General features: G+C 37.2%; 1 protein-coding gene across 12 annotated transcripts in view; it reads right to left on the bottom strand.

Annotated features, from left to right (window-relative positions):
• Positions 1 to 17594, bottom strand: part of CCDC82 (coiled-coil domain containing 82) — a 33466-nt gene extending 15872 nt beyond the window's left edge. For 2 of the 12 annotated variants that reach the window (XM_041730170.1, XM_041730181.1), the window contains exons 1-5: positions 15361 to 17522; positions 13954 to 14072; positions 12102 to 12835; positions 11421 to 11622; positions 86 to 178 (exon numbers count right to left, since the gene is read on the bottom strand). In XM_041730170.1, coding sequence (XP_041586104.1) covers positions 86 to 178; positions 11421 to 11622; positions 12102 to 12821 — 1015 coding nt within the window. In that variant the 5' untranslated portion in view covers positions 12822 to 12835; positions 13954 to 14072; positions 15361 to 17522. The other 10 variants (XM_041730174.1, XM_041730175.1, XM_041730176.1 and 7 more) reach the window with 10 other exon arrangements.
• Positions 17595 to 18247: the final 653 nt, after the last annotated feature.

Raw genomic sequence — 18247 nt, forward strand, 5'->3', positions numbered from 1 at the left:
ATCATATTATATATTATTATATATTAGGATGTTTAAAAATTGAAAAAAGAAACAAATCCTAATTGTTCCATTTATATTAACTTACCATACAATGTTCCCAGAAAAGATTCATCTAAAGCATTGATCAGAAGAGCCTTCACAACTCTTTCAAAGTGAGTATAGTGGTCACTAAAAGAATCTGAAATTAATTTTAAATATATATTAGAATATAGTGATAAAACAATTCCTTAAATAAAATAGGTTCCTTTCTCTAAGAAATTAATACTATAAATAGGAGAAGTCACCTAATTATCCTAATTTTATAGCTGCCTCAGCGACTTGTCACTGAGCAAATCTCCATTTTCCAGATTTACTGGCTTCTAATCCAAAATTTTAAGTTGTTATTTCAAATAATGTTCACTTTCCAAACTTATTTAGGGAAAACTGTTCAGAAAATAACTAAGAGATAAGTGGTGAAAAAAAAAAACCCAAATCATCCCATGTGCAGCTAAGTTTAATTATCACCTTAACAATTAGAAAGAGCAAGAGATAAAACTTATATAGGTACCATGTTCTCTCTGAAACATAGTACGTATGAAATTTTCCAAGAAATTACTACCCTAGTCAAAACCCCAATGGCTATAAAAACTCCATTTCCCTTTCTGCTGCCCCAGATTTAGGGTTTTCCGAATCAGTTTAGAAAAGTTCTGTTCTCTTTCTCATATTGAATATATAAGCCTATATCTTCCCACTAACCCAATGCAGCCTATGGAATCATCCATAGTGATGAGCCAGACAATGATGTTAAGCAAGAAGGTCCCTACTACTTCCAATTATTCTTGGGTCAAAGTTTACTATGGCTGTAGAAATAGTCTCACACAACCCTTCCCTTGACTTAAATGATCATTATAGAACATCTGCTCTGCCCTGGGCACTGATAAAAATATTAGGGACAGCCTGAGAGTTTCAGGAAAAGTGGATGATGCTGGATGAGAAATTTAATCAAAATAAGACCTATGTTAGCATTTATTACTGAATTTTGATCTTGCTTTCATTGAAATAAAACAATGATGAGATTTAACCTGGAGCAACATTTTTCTTTATATTTTAGCTACTAAAAGGGCTGTGTAACTCTTTAGATTTCAGAAAAAATATTTAGTATGCATTCTTTTTTGAGAAAACATGTTATTATAGTATGAAAGTAGCCAAAGTGAAGCAGAAATAAAATTAAATGACAATAGCAGATAATTTGCACCAGGGCCCTTAGACTTTAGAGGGCCTATCTATGATCAATAGTAAGTTACAAAAGAACTGATCACAGCCATTTATATACATATTTTAAATCAGTAGAATATAACTGGAAAATGAAATAATAGTTCAAAAGCATTCAATTTTGACTATATTTTAATCAACCTCTGAATATAATATAGTTTGGTACATAATTTAATTTGTGAGTGTTAAACTGCATTTATTTATTTATTTTTTTAATTTTTATTTATTTATTTATGATAGTCACAGAGAGAGAGAGAGAGAGAGGGGCAGAGACACAGGCAGAGGGAGAAGCAGGCTCCATGCACCGGGAGCCTGACGTGGGATTCGATCCTGGGTCTCCAGGATCGCGCCCTGGGCCAAAGGCAGGCGCCAAACCGCTGCGCCACCCAGGGTTCCCTGTTAAACTGCATTTAAACTCTACCTAGCGCTACCCAAACTATATTAAGGGGAAATGTTCTGGGAATATTAACACGTGTTGAAGAAAAAAAAAACATAAAATTCTACCCCTGTGCTCCTAAGTTTTAACTATCAAATAAATTGAAATAGAATTTTTTTATCCCACTGATTTTATCAGTCTTTGTGCTGATGCTCAATGTCACTAACCTGCTGTAGAGTTTGAGAACTGCTGTTCTTTTTGAAAGACCCTTAACAGTGTTTCTTTAGAATTGGGAATAAAAAGAAAGGGCAGAGGATCAGAATCATGTGGAGAGTTTTTGCCTAACCACAGAATCTCTCTCCTACCAATGGATATCAGAATCTCTTCACAAGAGTCAGGAAGGTCTCAATGTCATTGTGCTTGAGTGTATAGATGGGTGGTGGAGGAATTAAGCTCCTCACATCTCAAATTGAAAAAAAGATTTTATTGAGCAAGGATATGCCAGGCATTCTTTCATGTACTTACATGCATTGCTGTATTTCTCTATACAAGCCTATGACGTACAATCAATACCCTTGGTTTATTTTTAGTTAAGGAAATAAATACAAAAAGGATAAAAAATTTCCCTAAGATTACACAGCTAGTAAATGCTGAAACCAGCACTGGAACACAGTAGTCTGATTCCAGATTTCATGCTACTTTCCCCTAGGTAGATTTCTTCTTCATAGTAGTTAGGTTTGATAATATAGTTCAGAACATGAAATTTTAGACTTGGATTGGAAATTGGAGAAAATAATTCAAATCTCTCATTTATATATATATATATATATATATATATATATATATATATATATATATATATATATATTTTTTTTTTTTTTTTTTTTTTTTAGAGAGGGGTTGGAGGTTTAGAGAGAGAATCTTAAGCAGGCTCCAAGCCCAGCAAAGAGCCTGATGTTTGGCTCGATATCACAGAACCTGAGATCATGACCTGAATCGAAATCAAGAGTTGGACACTTAACCAACTGAGCCACTCAGGCACACCTCAAATCTTTCATTTAAAAAATTTAAAAACTGACCCAGTAATGAAATAAGTTACCCAAGGTCATCCAACTAAATAGGGAAGAATCAAGATTAGAGCTCAGACTCCTCCAGAGCTTTTTTCAGTGTTCTAAACCTCATATTGGATGAGCTTCTGTGGAGCATCCTAGGAATATTGTTTAAAATTTACCTACAGGGGCTCCCTGGGTGGCTCGGAGGTTTAGTGCCTGCCTTCAGCCCAGGCCACAATCCTGGACTCCCAGGATTGAGTCCTGCATTGGGTTGCCTGCATGGAGCCTGCTTCTCCCTCTGCCTGTGTCTATGCCTCTCTCTGTGTGTCTCTTATGAATAAATAAGTAAAATCTTATTAAAAACATTTCTTCTACAATTATAAAAAAATTGCAAAAGAATACAGGAGAAAATCAACAATATTTGTGTTTATGCATAACTCAATTTTTCCGAGGTAGTTAATTTCCCCATACTCAATCACAGGGTAATTTAGTCATTCTATTGATTTTATCTTTTATCATATATTAATTTCACATACATGCTAAGACTTTGTTTTAGCACCATGTACCTTTCTTAATGATCTGGCTGTCATTCTCATAGTAGTACTACACAGCTTTACTTAGTGAAATCTTATAACTTTTTATATCTGGTAGGGCAAGTCCTTCTGACTTAGTTTATTGTCTAATTTTATTCATTCTCATTTTTTTTTTCCAAGTGAACTTAGCATTGTTTTGCAAAGTTGAATCAAAACGTTAATGTCATAGGCTCCTAGGTGGCTCAATTGATTGTCAGGCTCTTGACTGGGGCTCAGGTCATGATCTCAGTGTTGTGAGATCGAGCCAAGCATCAGGCTCCTTGCTAGGCATGGAGTTGCTTTAGATTCTCTCCTTCTGTCTCCCTTTGCTGCCCCTCCCCCAAGAGTTAATTTCAGAAGAAATAATTTCTTGTACTATTTATTGCTTTCCAGAAACATGCTGTCTCTGCTTTCATCTATGTTTTCTTTGCTATTTCACAGTAAAGTTTATTCTTTTACCTATAAAGTCCATGCTTTTCTTTCTAAGATTAAGCCTAAGAACTTCATTTTGTTTGATACTATAAATGGAATTGTCCCTCATTATATCTTCTAAATAATTATTAATTTATTCTTATGTGCACAAGGAAACTCTTAAATTTTACATATTAATTGTGAATCTGGTTATCTTTCTGAGATCTTTTGCAAATACCCAAGAGTCAGATTGTCTTATATATTTGAGGAAAATGAACTTCCTAGCACATCATGGAGCTGGATAGAGGGAGATGCTGTTTGGGAATTCCTGGGCAGTGACTCTGCTTTCTCCCCTAACCCTGTGAAGGATGGGGTCTTGCGAGTGCTAAGTTTATTTCAAGAACCAAGAGAAAAAGAACATAAGGAAACTATGGAAATACATGCTGCATCGACTCCTGTTCTCAATCTATGCATATCCTTTCTCTTTGTATCTCAGGTTAAATGAGTCAGAAACTTAGAGCTTGTGTGTGTGTGTGTGTATAATCATATTATGTTCATATAATGTCTTTTCCTTTTTCAAAGTTAATTTCTGGTTTTACGGGATCCCTGGGTGGCTCAGCGGTTTAGCGCCTGCCTTTGGCCCAGGGCATGATTCTGGAGACCCGGGATCGAGCCCCACATCAGGCTCCCTGCATGGAGCCTGCTTCTCCCTCTGCCTGTGTCTCTGCCTCTCTCTCTCTCTCTCTCTCTCTCTGTGTCTCTCATGAATAAATAAAATCTTAAAAAAAAAATTTCTGGTTTTACCTCTTTTATTATTATTGTTCAAAACATCTAGAACAAAGGAGGAACTATTTGTCTTGTTTTTCTAAAAGATTTTATTTATTTTATTTTATTTTAGAGAGAGTGAGGGAGAGTATGCGCATGAGTTGGGAGAGGGCTGAAGGGAGAATGTTCAAGCAGACTCTGTGCTGAGCACAGAGCCCGACGTGGGGCTCCAGGCAGGGCTCCACATGGGGCTTGATCTCATGACCCATGAGATCATAACCTGAGTCGACACCAAGAGCCACTCAACTGACTGAATCATCCCAGGCATCCCTGTCTTGTTCCTTAAAGAGAGTATCTCTAGTGTTTCATTAGAAGTATACATTGTCTCTTAGTTTAAAATATTCTTTGTTATATAAAGGAAAAATACTCATATTACAAATTATTAAGACTTTGTTTTTGTTTTTAAATCAGACATGGGCATTGAATTTTATCAAATGCTTTTGAGAATCTATTAAAATTATGACATGGGTTTTTCTCTTTTGACATACTAGTGGAACCAATATATCAACCCATTTTTTTTTTAACCCATTTTTTTAAAAAAGATATTATTTGAGAGAGTGTATGTGTGGGAGGATTGAGAGGCAGGGAGAGGGAAGAGAGAGAATCTCAACTCTACACTGAGCATGAGTCCAACACAGGGCTCAATCTCAAAACCCTGAGATCATGACCTGAAGCAAAATCAAGAGTCAGCCACTTAGATGACTGAGCCAGCCAGCCAGGCACCCCTAAATTAAACCATTTTTATAGGTCTAAAATAGATGGCTAGATACTATTTTCTTCATTTTTGTAATAAGAAAAAGTATTTCCTTCATATGTCTATTTGCAAATCTATTTTCATCAACTTACTAGGATGTGAGCCTCCTTACCTTAAAGAAATGGGTGTCTGTCCAGCAACTCAATATTCCTATCATACCTTTGAAATCACATCTCCATGTTTTTCCACCCAAAAACATGCTATGTCTCTTAGCACATTCAAATTTTTACATATCGCACTAAAGCTATAGAATTTTTCTTCCTTTATTTTTTTTTTAAAGATTTTATTTATTTATTCATGATAGTCACAGAGAGAGAGAGAGAGAGAGAGAGAGAGAGAGAGAGGCAGAGGGAGAAGCAGGCTCCATGCAGGGAGCCTGACGCGGGATTCGATCCTGGGTCTCCAGGATCGCGCCCTGGGCCAAAGGCAGGCGCTAAACCGCTGCGCCACCCAGGGATCCCTTTTTCTTCCTTTAAATGTCCATTTGTTCTGTATTTCTCCCCCCTCAAAATTTGTGTAATAGAATTCTCTCTATTCCTTTATGTATCATCTTCACCTTTAGAATTGTTTTCTTTTTTCTCTATGGTAGAAGAATGCTGGAAAGACTTTTTAGGTTTAATCTATATATCACTGATGATATTTTCTGTACTGTTAATTCTATTGTTTACATCTTCCAATAGAGATTTTATTTGACTTCATATTTTTAATTTTCTAGCAACTTATCTTAGCTAGCTGTATTTCCCCCTCAAATTGTTCTCTCCTTAATTTCCTAATTCCTTTTCACAGATTGTAAAGCAAATGTGTTATACAATTTTCTTCTGTTTCCTTTAATGAAACACTTTTCATAGGCATTTTCTTCTGAGTCTTCAGGTAATGTTACCTTTCCCTTGTGCCACAATATGATTTCACTGGCACTTTTTACTTATCCTCCAAAAGAGAGTTCTAGGACTTAATATTTAATGTAAATGGTTGCAAGACTGTTCCTAGGCACACTCTGTGTTATGTTGATGGAATTATTCTTTTTAATTACTAGATGGAGACTAAGTTAATGTTTGCTTTTAATCTAATTTCCAATATTCTAGCAAGTATTTCTCTAGCAAGGCACTAGTAGACTGAGATGTACATTTCTGTCTATACTTTCTTCTCTGTCACTCTGAACATATTATAGAGCACTAGAAAAACAATATAATCATCAGTATTCACAAATCTGAAGGTTATAACTACCCACGTATTGTATTATAGTGTGTGTACATTATGGGTCTGGAATACAATGGACACTGCTAGTCTTTTCTTCCATTTTTAATCATATCTTTTCTGGGAGCTGCAGTCTCAAAATAAATTTAGAGAAATACTGGGATTTATGAGAAGGAAAAAAGACCATGATTGTCTTCAACTGCTTCAAAGGTATAGCAGAAAAGGAAACTATTCTATTTTGAGATGTTATAGGTACATCTCTCAAAGCCAAATGGCAGATAATGAAGAATTGACAAAATGTCTTCCTATAGGTAGAACTGTTCTCTTCAAAAAGATAAAACTGTAATTCTCACCCGAGGAGTGCATTTGGAACTAGAAAATGTTTTTCCCAAATTGTGATCATTTATGTTGACTATCAGTAGTTGTCAGTGTTCTTAGAGAAGTTGGGAAGAGAATGAATTTAGGAACATTAACCCAATTAGAGCCTAACTAAGGCCACAGTGTAATGTTCATTATTCATCACACAGGTTATTACTTTAATGAGAAAAAAATATTTTTTAAAGAGTAAGAATTAACCTACAGCAATTTTTAGAACATTGAACTGAACTGAAAACTGCCTTATGTTTAATTTTATTATATTCATAAACTGATAAATATTAAAAACAAGTCATAAATTATCACTGAAATGTGTATTCGTCTGACTTTAAAGAATTCTATCACATCTAACATTTCTCTGTCTTGAAGTATAGACCCAAGAGTCTTTAGCCTATGCACTTATCTTAATCATCCATCCATCCAACTAACAATGAGTTTCTATATCATATCATCAACCTTAAAGAGTATGAGAGATGCAAAGAGAAGTGAAGTGGATTAACCATTGAGGTTATTTTTTGGAAGTGGGTATGCCCATACATTTGGCTCTCTTTATTGAGTTTTACTTTTCTACATACCATAAAATTCACTCTTTTGGGTATACAGTTCTATGAATAATGCATAAAGTTGTGTAACCACCACAACAACCAAAAAAAAAAAAATAGTTCTACATGACCCCAAAACTCCTTTATGTTACTGCTCAATAATTTAGTTTTGCACATACTGAGTCTGAGGTGTCTGAAAGATATGCTGATGGAAATGTTAAATAAGATGAAAAATTGTGACTTGGGCTTTGGAGAAATCTGTGCTGGAAATAAAAGTTTGGCAGTTTTTGCCCATAGACTGAGCCAAACTTATGGGGAAGAGACTGCCTGAGGCACAAACAAGGGAGTTTGAGGATGACCTTTAGAAACATCAATATTTACACAGCAAGTGCAAAAAGAGGAAAGCAATATTATAAAGGGAAGGCCAAGATAGAATGGTACCACAGAAGCCAAAAAGAGAACTTTCTGAAAGAGAAAGTGGTTAATTGTTGATGGCCAAGCCCATGACAGTAGCATGTTAACATAAGAACTGAAAAGCATTTTGGCAAATAGGAAGTAATCACTAACTTTAATGAGAGCAAGTTCACTGAATTGATGGGTGCAAGAGCTCAACAATGCTTTGTAGAGGTAATAGGAAACTAGAACAAAGGATAAAATTTTGAATAGTGCTTAATGAAACATACTAACTCAAGGGAGGAAAGGTATGAATATGGCTACAAGTTGAGAAAAGACAACTTTAAGGATAAAACAGGAAACTGCAATTAAGAACATGCAAGGTAAAATGTGCTGCATAAAAAATGAGATTCATCTCTCTCTGAGTGGGGATGCTCAACAGTAAAAGCAAGTATAAGAGCTTCTTGGCATTTACCCAAATGAGATGAAAACTTGTATTCATAGAAAAACCTGCACACCAATATGCATAGCAGCTTTATTCATAATTGCCAAAACTTGAAAGCAACCAACATGTCCTTCAGCAGGTGAATGGATAAACAAATTGTACGTCCATACAATGAAATATTACTCAGTGATAAAAATAATCTATCATGCCACTTTTTAAGAAATGGAGGAAACTTAAATGCATATTATTAAATGAAAAAATTCAGTCTGAAAGGGGTTACATGCTGTGTAATTCCAACTATAAAACATTCTAGCAAAGGCAAAACTATGGAGACATTAAAAAGATCAGTGATTGCCAGGAGTTCAGTGGAGAGTGCAAAAAATGAACAGTAGAGCACAGGAGATTTGAGGACAGTGAAACTATTCTGTATGATATTGTAGTGATGGATACCTGTTGCATCATTATGTATTTGTCAAAACCCATAGAATGTAAAACACAAAGAGTGAGCCCTGAGATAAAATATAAACTACAGTTAATAATGCTGTATCAATATTGGCTCATCAATTTTACATGTACCAAACTAATGCAAAATGTTAATTATACGGAACCTATCTATGAGAGGGGTCATGTAGGAATTCTCTGTGCTTTCTACTCTTCAGTATATCTAAAATTGTCCCTTAAAAAAATAAAAGCATAGAGATGTAGGACAGAGAAGCAATAATAAACTTTAATCTTCATTAATTAGCAGGAGAAAGCATGGGTATGTATCACAGAGAAAATGTTCTCTCACATTCTATTTATAATTTTAATTTAAAATATTTATAATTATAAATTATAATATATTATAATCCAGAATGAGGGGATATGTCCTAACTGATTTTCCCTAAAATTTCAGTGTCCAGGTAGCAGGCAAACAAGTGACTACTGATGTAAGGAAAGTAGTCATTGACTTTTGAAATACAGATGCTTATCATTGGCATCTCTATAACTGATAAATTTCTTGAAATTTAATTCATACCTCAATCTACTATTTTATTATAAATCATGAGATTGATATTGAACCATGTTATGCATAATTTTAGTAAACACGACCATTTAAAAAAACTGGAAAGAATCCATTCTTGAAGAAAAAAAATAAAAAAATGTATTCACTCAACAGCCTGTTTCTACCAGAGTTGTAGAACATCATAAAAACAATCTTTGAATTTATGTACAACTATAGAGATTAGAAAAATAATACATATTTTAAGATACCCTAAAGTGTTAGGGTTATTTATGTTTGTTTTTATTAACTGTAAGAAAACATAAAGATTCTAACTTCCAATGTCTGATAAGTTTCACTGACACTTCAATAGGCCTGATAAAACCAATGGTTCTCAAAGTGTGGTCTGTACACACCCAAAGTCCCCAAGTCCATTCAAGGGGATCTATGAGATCAAAGTAATAAAATTAAGATAATCATGCTGTTTTTACCATGTTGACATTGATAATACAAAAAATAACTATGGGTAGGGCAGCTGGCTCCCTAATATGAATCACGGCAGTAGCACCAAGACCAACAGTAATTACTGTAGTCATCAATGCTATACACTCAGTAAAAAGCTACTTTCACTAAACAGTGTCCTTGATAAGTAGTAAAAACTATTAATTTTATTAATCTTATTATTATCTTGAACATACATCTTTTTAGTATTCAGTGGGATGAAATGGGAAGTATGCATTAAGTACCTATGTTGCATCACAGTATGATCAATCATACTTTGAGGAAAAATGCAGCTAGGAGCTGAAAAAAACCTCATTGATCATGAAATACCATGTTTACTTGAAAAAACAACTGACAGGGGCACTTGACAGGTTTAGTCAGTAGAGCATGAAACTCTTAAAAAAATTATTTGAGAGAGGAAAAAAAGAGAGAGCAGGAGCACGAGAGAGAGAGAGAAACTGAAGCAGACTCCGTGCTGAGAGCAGAGCCCAATGTAAGGCTTGATCTCATAACCCTGAGATCATGACCTGAGACAAAACCAAAACTTGGATGCTTAACTGACTGTGCCACCCAGGCACTGCAAGCATGTGACTCATGATCTCGGGGTTGAGAGTTCAAGACCCACACTGGGTATACACTAGATAGATAGATAGATAGATAGACAGATAGATAGATAGATAGGGATAGATAGAACAAACGATTGATAAACAATGGATATTGAAGCATTTGTCAAATATTAAAAAAAAAAAGAACAAAGGGAACTATGATTTCAAGAACTCATTGCTATAGATTTAAAAACCAGACTTTAAAAAACAGATTTTTAAGTAGAAATTAGAATTTTAGAAAATTTGTATCTGCTACTACTGTGAGCTTGATAGCTTCCCTATACCTAAAAAAATTCTGATTAGATTGGTGGTAATATTAACAAATGTTATTTAAAAAGTATTATATAAAGAAATACGCCAACATTTGGAAGATCTACATAATCCAGTGAACCAGTATTTTCCAAATGACTAACGCATGATGCTATAAAGTCATGTATGGGTAAAAGATCCATTCAAACTACAAGACAGATTAATGGAATGCAATGTAAGTAAGTACTAAAAAATCATTTATATGGTTTCAGATTCCATATTACAACTAACTTTAAGAAAAAAATCACTTATTGAATTGGGGTGTAGTGACAAATAAGAATATCCACATTATTTTGAAAATACTTTTAAAATCTTTCTCCCTTTTCCAGCTACCTATGTGAACAAAATTGTTCTCATCTACTTCAACCAAAACATCAAAAATACACTGAATGCAAAAGCAGGTATAAGAACCTAGCTACCTTCTATTAAGCTATATATTAAATACAATTATTAAAATGTAAAACAATGACATTCTTATTTTAAATAGTTACTTTTAATAAAAATTTTATTTATGTTAACGTGTAACAAGCTTATTAACGTTGGTTTAAGTCAATTAATAAATATATTTTAAATTTCTTTGTTTTGTATTTCTACAATGGTAAACGTTGATAGGTATAACCCACAGAAACAAAAAGCTCTCTGGGGTCTTCAATAATTTTTGAGTATAAAGGGTTCCTGAAACTACTAGAATAAACTATTTTCAGAGTGACAAAGTTATCTAAAAATAAAACCATAATTCCTAATCAATGACTTAGAACATGATAATAAAAGGCTGATTTGATACTCAATATAATTAGAGCAAGTGATAAAACATTTTCTTGATATTAACTTACAAAGAGAATTCTGTTTTACTAATTTCAGTTGTGATGTAGTCAATTTTTCTCCTTGCTGGCTTTTATTCTCTTCATCACCTTCCTCATCTTGAACTACAAAGTCATCAATAATATAATCATCTCCATCTTCATCATATTCATAATCATCCTCCTCATCATCATCATTTTCATCATTCCTTGGGCAGGATTCCTTTTCAGAGTCCTAATTAAGTTAAAATATATCCTTCAGTAAATTTTTACCTTTAAATTGTCAGTATGGAATATGAAATTAAAAGACTAAATCTGAGACCAAAACAATGATCCATGGAAATTAATTTCATATTGTAATGTTTAAAAAAAAATAAGTCTTGTCGCGTTAAATGTTGAACTTCTGGAATTAGGAAGAATATACCTTGGTAAATGCTATAAAGTGTTTAAACTGGACATTAAGATTATAAGTAGAAGGTAAAAAGAGGAAAGACCATATCAAACAGTCTTTCAATTTTAAAACAGTGATAAACTGAGGCTCATGATAAAACAGTATATTAGATACAACAGTGCGATCAAACATGTTTAAGGATACCTGACTAAAAAATAAATTCAAGAATTGAGAAACAGAATGGACTCAGCACTTTGTTTATAAAAATTAAACACTTTAAGGAAATGTAAAAACAGTAACAAAACCAATAAAATATAACACACCTCAAACTCTCTACTACTATTGCGTCTCTGACGAGATCTTTGTTTTGAGAGTTCTTTCAGTTTCTGGAATTGTTCTCGCTTTCTTGCAGCTGAAGTTTTTTCAGGATTTTTTTGCTCCATCTCCACTGAAGAACATTCATCTTCAACCACTCTACGTGGACGTTTAACACCTACTTTTCTAACGAGGATATCACTGTCGTCACTCTCATCACTGTCATACATAACTGAGGAGATCCTTTTTCTCTTCCCTCGCTTGATGTGTTCTTCTTCTATGTCATCTTCTATTATTTGTCCTGTATGTTTACTGAGATCATCATCCTCTTGACTTAAAAGCTTTTCATGATCCGGTAAGTCAATACTTCTATGTTTGTTTTTGTTTTCTTCTTCTTCATATGTGGAACTGTTGCCAGTGTTCATGAGATGCTCACAGTTACTACCTTTGCTTTCAACTTTAATTAATGTAAGTTCTCTCTCATTTTCCAGCTTTTTATTACTATCAAACCCCTTGTTACTGTCAAGCTCTTCATCACTGTCAAGCTCTTCGTTGCTATCAAACTCTTCATCTCTGTCAAGCTCTTCCTCACTGTCAAACTCTTCGTCGCTATCAAGTAACTGTGAGATACTACTTCTTTTAGTCCGCCTCCAATCCACTCGAGATTTCTGCTCACGCTCTTGAGTTTTAGAATTTTTCCTTGTTTCGTGTCTTCTAACATGTACCATTTTCACTTAAGCTTCTACAAAAAAAGTTATTAGGAATATAATAATGATAACCAGATTACAACAATGAATGCATTTATGGTACAAACTATATTTATTTGGTGTTATAAAATGGTTCACAAAGGTAAAAATCATATAAAATATCTAAGTGACGATGGCAGAATAGTTATTCAACAATTTATTGAACATCTATAAAATAATCATATGAAAATCTATTCTGAATTATTCTATATTTTGTGCTTAAATGGATACATAGAAAAATAATGGTCCTGTTCTCCAGAAGATTATCCATGGGTAGAACATACCCACATATATTAAGAAAAATGCAAGGTATTTATTTGATAGAAAACAAGAGATAAAAGTAACTGCAATAAAATTATAAAGATGCAGAAGAACAATATAGCAAGTCCTTCACTTAAGATTTTATGGAACAGGTATGATCTGAGAGACTACTAAAAGGAATGGCTATCTTTCAACAAAAAGAATGACAGAGAATAGGATTTCAGGCATGTAAAAATGCTAAGGTCAAAACTTCAGCACTGAGAGAGAACATGGTACATTAAGTAATTTAAGTGTGACCAAAAGGGTGTGAAGAAAGGCTTTATGCTGGGGAAAAAAAGAGACAACTATAGAAAAATAGGGTGGGATTACAGAATCATTCATCCTTAGGCAAAGGATTCTGAACAGAGAAATGATATGAATTATAACATAAAGGATCAATTTATATGAAGAAAGTTATAAAGTAGTAGCTGACAAAAGACAGCAGCGCAAAATTAAGAGACCACTTATTCACTAAGGTGATATATTTTATACTATACTTTAGTAAAATGGTAATGGCTTTAAACCACTCAAAGGTAAAGATACAATCCAACAGAAAACTTACTAATAATCCAAAACTGGGTGAAAAACTAAAGTTTCATGGTGAAGCAAAGTATAATATAATATAATAATATTGGGAAGGAAAACAAATACTGTATGTTTCTAATTCAGCAAAGACTGACCTCCATTAAATTTACCACAAGTATATAATAAAGGAACAATTAGAGAGAAGTAAGATAACTAGAAGAGTAACACATAGTTAATTCCGTAGTTGCTAAGGAAAATAGACATATGATCACGCTGTAATGAGACTAACCTCATAATATATGTATAAGGACTTATATGTTCTATTGAGAGTTATCTCCAAAGAAATCACCTTCTGAGTCTAATTATTCCAATATTTGCACCACGGCACAGGATATTATTGGAGATTTTCTATAAAACATAGTATCAAAAAATACATTAAAAATATGAAAATAACCATACTCCATTTTTTTTTAATCCCAAAGACTGGTTTAAATACCCATTTTATTGACTTGTTTTAGTTTAGGGACTGTTAGCATCTTCCAGAAATGAAATCTAATTTCGAAAAATGAATATTAATTGCCATTACAGGTATTTTTTAAATGTGCTGTAACTTTGAAAATAATCCAAAAATAGAATGCCAAAATTTTCTGAGCAATGGCAGTATCACTCAATCAAGTTTATAGCTTTCCAAGATGATTCCTCTTTTGGGTGGGTAGGAGTGGAGGAAATACTGCTCATTTTATTGTACAAATTCTGTTATGTTAAAAGGCAATGTGACAGTTTCTAGAACGGTAACAATTCATGTAAAATCAGAATAATGGTTGCTCAGATTATATACCAGAAATTATCTCCGTAGGCTGAAGTGTGACCTTACAACAGCAACTGCTGCGAGATAACGGAGCATTGTAACAGCAATCTAACAAATCCTAGTCAACAGACAAAATATTCTGTTACTTGAAATTACACTTGGGTTGCATACTACAGAAGGCTTGTATTAATCAACAAAGATGAGAACTGTGGTCAAAACTACCTTTAAAAAAATCTCTTTAAGGTACGTTTTTTGTATGTTATACTGCTTCACAGTAGGTCCACCCAGTTCTTCTCCAGGTTTTAAACAGATTACTGTTGTTGTTTTTAAAATTAAGCACCAGATAAACTATGCAACTGATATCGTGAAGCCATATAGTGCAAATAAGTAATTTTTAAGCATAGATAGTTAAATTTGAACAAACTGCATGTGCATTACAACTACAATGTCTTTCTAATAAGTCTGAATTGGGAGGAAAAAAATGAAAAAATATTTATGAAAACAAATGACAAATACAGTCTCAGCAGATACACTAAAGCAAGTGTGAACAGCAGGAACATTAAATGAAAGATGATTGTATTAGTACTCAACAGCAGTTTCATGTACACCAGATGACTATCTCACAAAGCTGTACCATGTCAAAAGACAGTTATTTATCATATCAACAGGTGACCTCCTATGACAATGGTAGAAATGAGTAAGAATGTGACATTATAAAAATACCTATCACTGCACATGGTTGAGCTATTAAAAAATCCTATATGTATAGGAATTTTTTAGTGCATTTTCATATGTTTTTAAATATTGACAATGATCCTAGAAGGAAGAGGACTGTCTACCTTCATTTATAAATATCAAAGCCAAGGATATAAAGTTTAAATGACTTACCGAAGATCACACAGCTTGTTAGTGACAAAGCAGGGATAAGAAACCAGGTCTCCTGATTCCCCGTCCAGTTCTATACAATGACTGCTGCCAATATTATATTTGTATAAGGTAGTAAAAATCATGCCTTTAAAAAGTCATTATTCTATCTCTCATTCATGCTAAACTTTAGTTTCATAAAATAATCATCAAAATAGTTTAGAGTTTACAAACATGCTTTTGAAAAAGTTATGTAACAGAATTTTAGTGCACATGAGTTAGGCCAGAAACTTCTGGAAATCGGCCATCCAATTGGCAAGAAAAGAATGTGCAAAAGAGATGAAAGTTTGAAACTTCCCTCTACCATCTTATTGATGACACACTGATCACAAAACTTAAGGATTCCCCATTGAGTCCAAAAGTAAAAATTTCAAAAAAAAGTCAGTCTCTGATGAGAAAAAAAATTTTATTTGGGAAAACTGCAATATTGAATATTTGAAGAAACAAATTTCATTCAAATAAAATAAATCAACTTTCATTTGTCCAACTGCCAAATTTCCACGGTCTCTCTTCATATTTCAAAACTGCTATTTTATCAATAATGCCAAAAAATATGTCATTGAAAAAAGAAGGTAATTTAAATATGATTGGCTCCTCTTTTAAAATTGTGAATACTTTTACTATGTTAGCTGGGGAGGGAAGAATGATGACAGAGGGAAAAAGTGAACTGAATCTGAGGAGAAAATGAGGAGGTGAAGGCAGGTTGATGAATAAGACATCTCTTGATCGTTTGAATTCACTCAAAAAAAGAATCCATGCAATGGATGTAATTTCTTTATATGATGAGTATACAATTTCTTGAAATGAGAATTTAATCAAGCTTCTTTAACGATACCTTACCTTTAGGCAAAGAGGAAAACAAAGAAACTGCAAACAGAAAGCATTAAATAAATGAGGAGGGTCAGTACTGTCCCATCTTTGTGCTTCACAGTTAATGTCCCATAAAAGGCCTATACTAAGCTACGCTGTCTGCCAAGGAACGCACGGTAAGAATCCATGCTGCTCTCGCACACAGCAACTCTACCACCAAAAGTACTTTGATGAGTCTGCCTGAATTTCTCGTCAGAAGAAATATCCCTTACGTGCAGACTTGGAGGTCAATTCACTTAAAGATTCATTCTAGGAATCACTTGCCCTGTCCGGTGGCAGTTTACATTTTTAAGGCCAGAGGGCAGTGCAACCCCAACCATCACTTGAGATTCCACCAGGAGGGTGCATTCCTGCTTGGGAAACAACACCCCTCCCTGCCGGTCCCTTCCATAGGGCATTAACTGACCGAAGAAATGGTCACTGAAGGTCCAGACTGTGCCAGCGCAGGCTGAGCTGCGGCGTTCCCGGAAGAAACTCGCGACGCGGCCTCTGCCCCCAAGGAGCTCACAATCTGACGAACTACCAGGGACACTAGAACAGGCCGGCGTCACACGGATTCAACGGCCACAGTGCATGGTCCCGACTGAGTTCTTTTCACATCGCCGTTAATATCTATCACAGTTCTCCCATTACTGGAAAGCGGGGCGGCCGCCCGACACGGCAGAAACAGGAAATGGCAAGCCATGAAGGGAGGAAAGCCGATTCGCCCCGCTTGGAATCAACCAACCAGTATCCCACGACTTCGCCTAGAGCGCATCGGCCAGCTTGGCCTCCGCTCTCTAGGGCCAGCGGGGATGGGCGGCGGCGAAGGGCGCTCTCGGGAGTCCACGGCAGGGTCGTTTTCCCCGCCACAAACCTGCTCCGGCGGGCCCGGGGGCAGCGCGGCTCCGCCTCCCTCCGCGGCGAGGGCGCCGCAGCTGGGAAGCCCGGCCCTGGGGGCGTCGCGGTGACGCGCGCGCACGACACAAACCCCGGCCCCGGCGGCCCCGCACCCGGGCCCCGACCGTCCTGCCCACTGCCCTGCGCGGAGGGAAGGGGCCCCCCCGCCCGCCGCCCGCGGCAGCTCCGCACCGGCGGCCGCGAGCGGAGGCGGCGCCCGGACCGTCTTCCCGCCCACCCGACGGCGCCCGCGGGAACGACTTTCTCCCCGCCCGCCGGGAGGCGCGGCTTCCCCGCTCCGTAAATACGCCGTGAGCCGCCAGAGCGAGAGCGAGTCCTCGCCGCGAGCTGCCCCCGCGCCGCCCGCGCCGCCCCGCGCCCTCACCTTTCAAAGATCCTCCGCCTCCGCCTCCGCCTCCGCCTCCGCCCCTGGGACCCACCCGGACGGGCGGTGCTCCGCCTCCTTCCGGGGAGCAGCGGAAGTCCCGCCTCTGGGAGGAGCAGGGGGCGGGGCCGGCGGCGGGAGGGGCGTCTTCCGGTCGCCGCGCGTTAGTCAGGGAGCCGTGCGGGTCCGGTCCCAGTTGAGGTGGGGAGAGGGGCCCGGCGGGCTGCGCGGGGCCGGGAGCGGCTGTGCGGGCGCGGCCCGGCGCGGGCAGGTGTGGCTCGCGGTGGAAGAGGTCAGACGTAGCCGGTCCCGCGGGGAAGGAGCCCGTGCCCAGCTCCCGGCTCTTCCGCTCCGCCGCAACTTTGGGGTGTGGCAGGGCCGGTGCCGGGCGATCCCCTGGGGTCTGGGCGCGGAGGAGGCCTGGGGTGAGCGTGGGGCGCAGTCCTGCCGCGGCCACGGGGGGATAACACAGATGTCCACAGTCCGGATCACCCGCGCTGACTCGGGGCCTCTTCCCCCGCCCATCTGAGTTACAGGCCGTTCCCCCGAACTTCCTCCCCTCGGCTCTTGCTCTGCCCTCTCTTGGCGGGCCCAGCAGGTCCGGGGGCCGGGCGGGGCGGGGCGGGGCGCGACGGGGTCCGGGCCCCCAGGCCCAGGGGCAGGGCTGTGAGCGGGCGTCTGCGAAAGAGGGGGGCTGTGGACTGCTTCACCCTGGGG

This window comes from Vulpes lagopus, chromosome 15 (assembly GCF_018345385.1).
Source record: "Vulpes lagopus strain Blue_001 chromosome 15, ASM1834538v1, whole genome shotgun sequence".
Lineage (NCBI taxonomy): Eukaryota > Metazoa > Chordata > Mammalia > Carnivora > Canidae > Vulpes > Vulpes lagopus.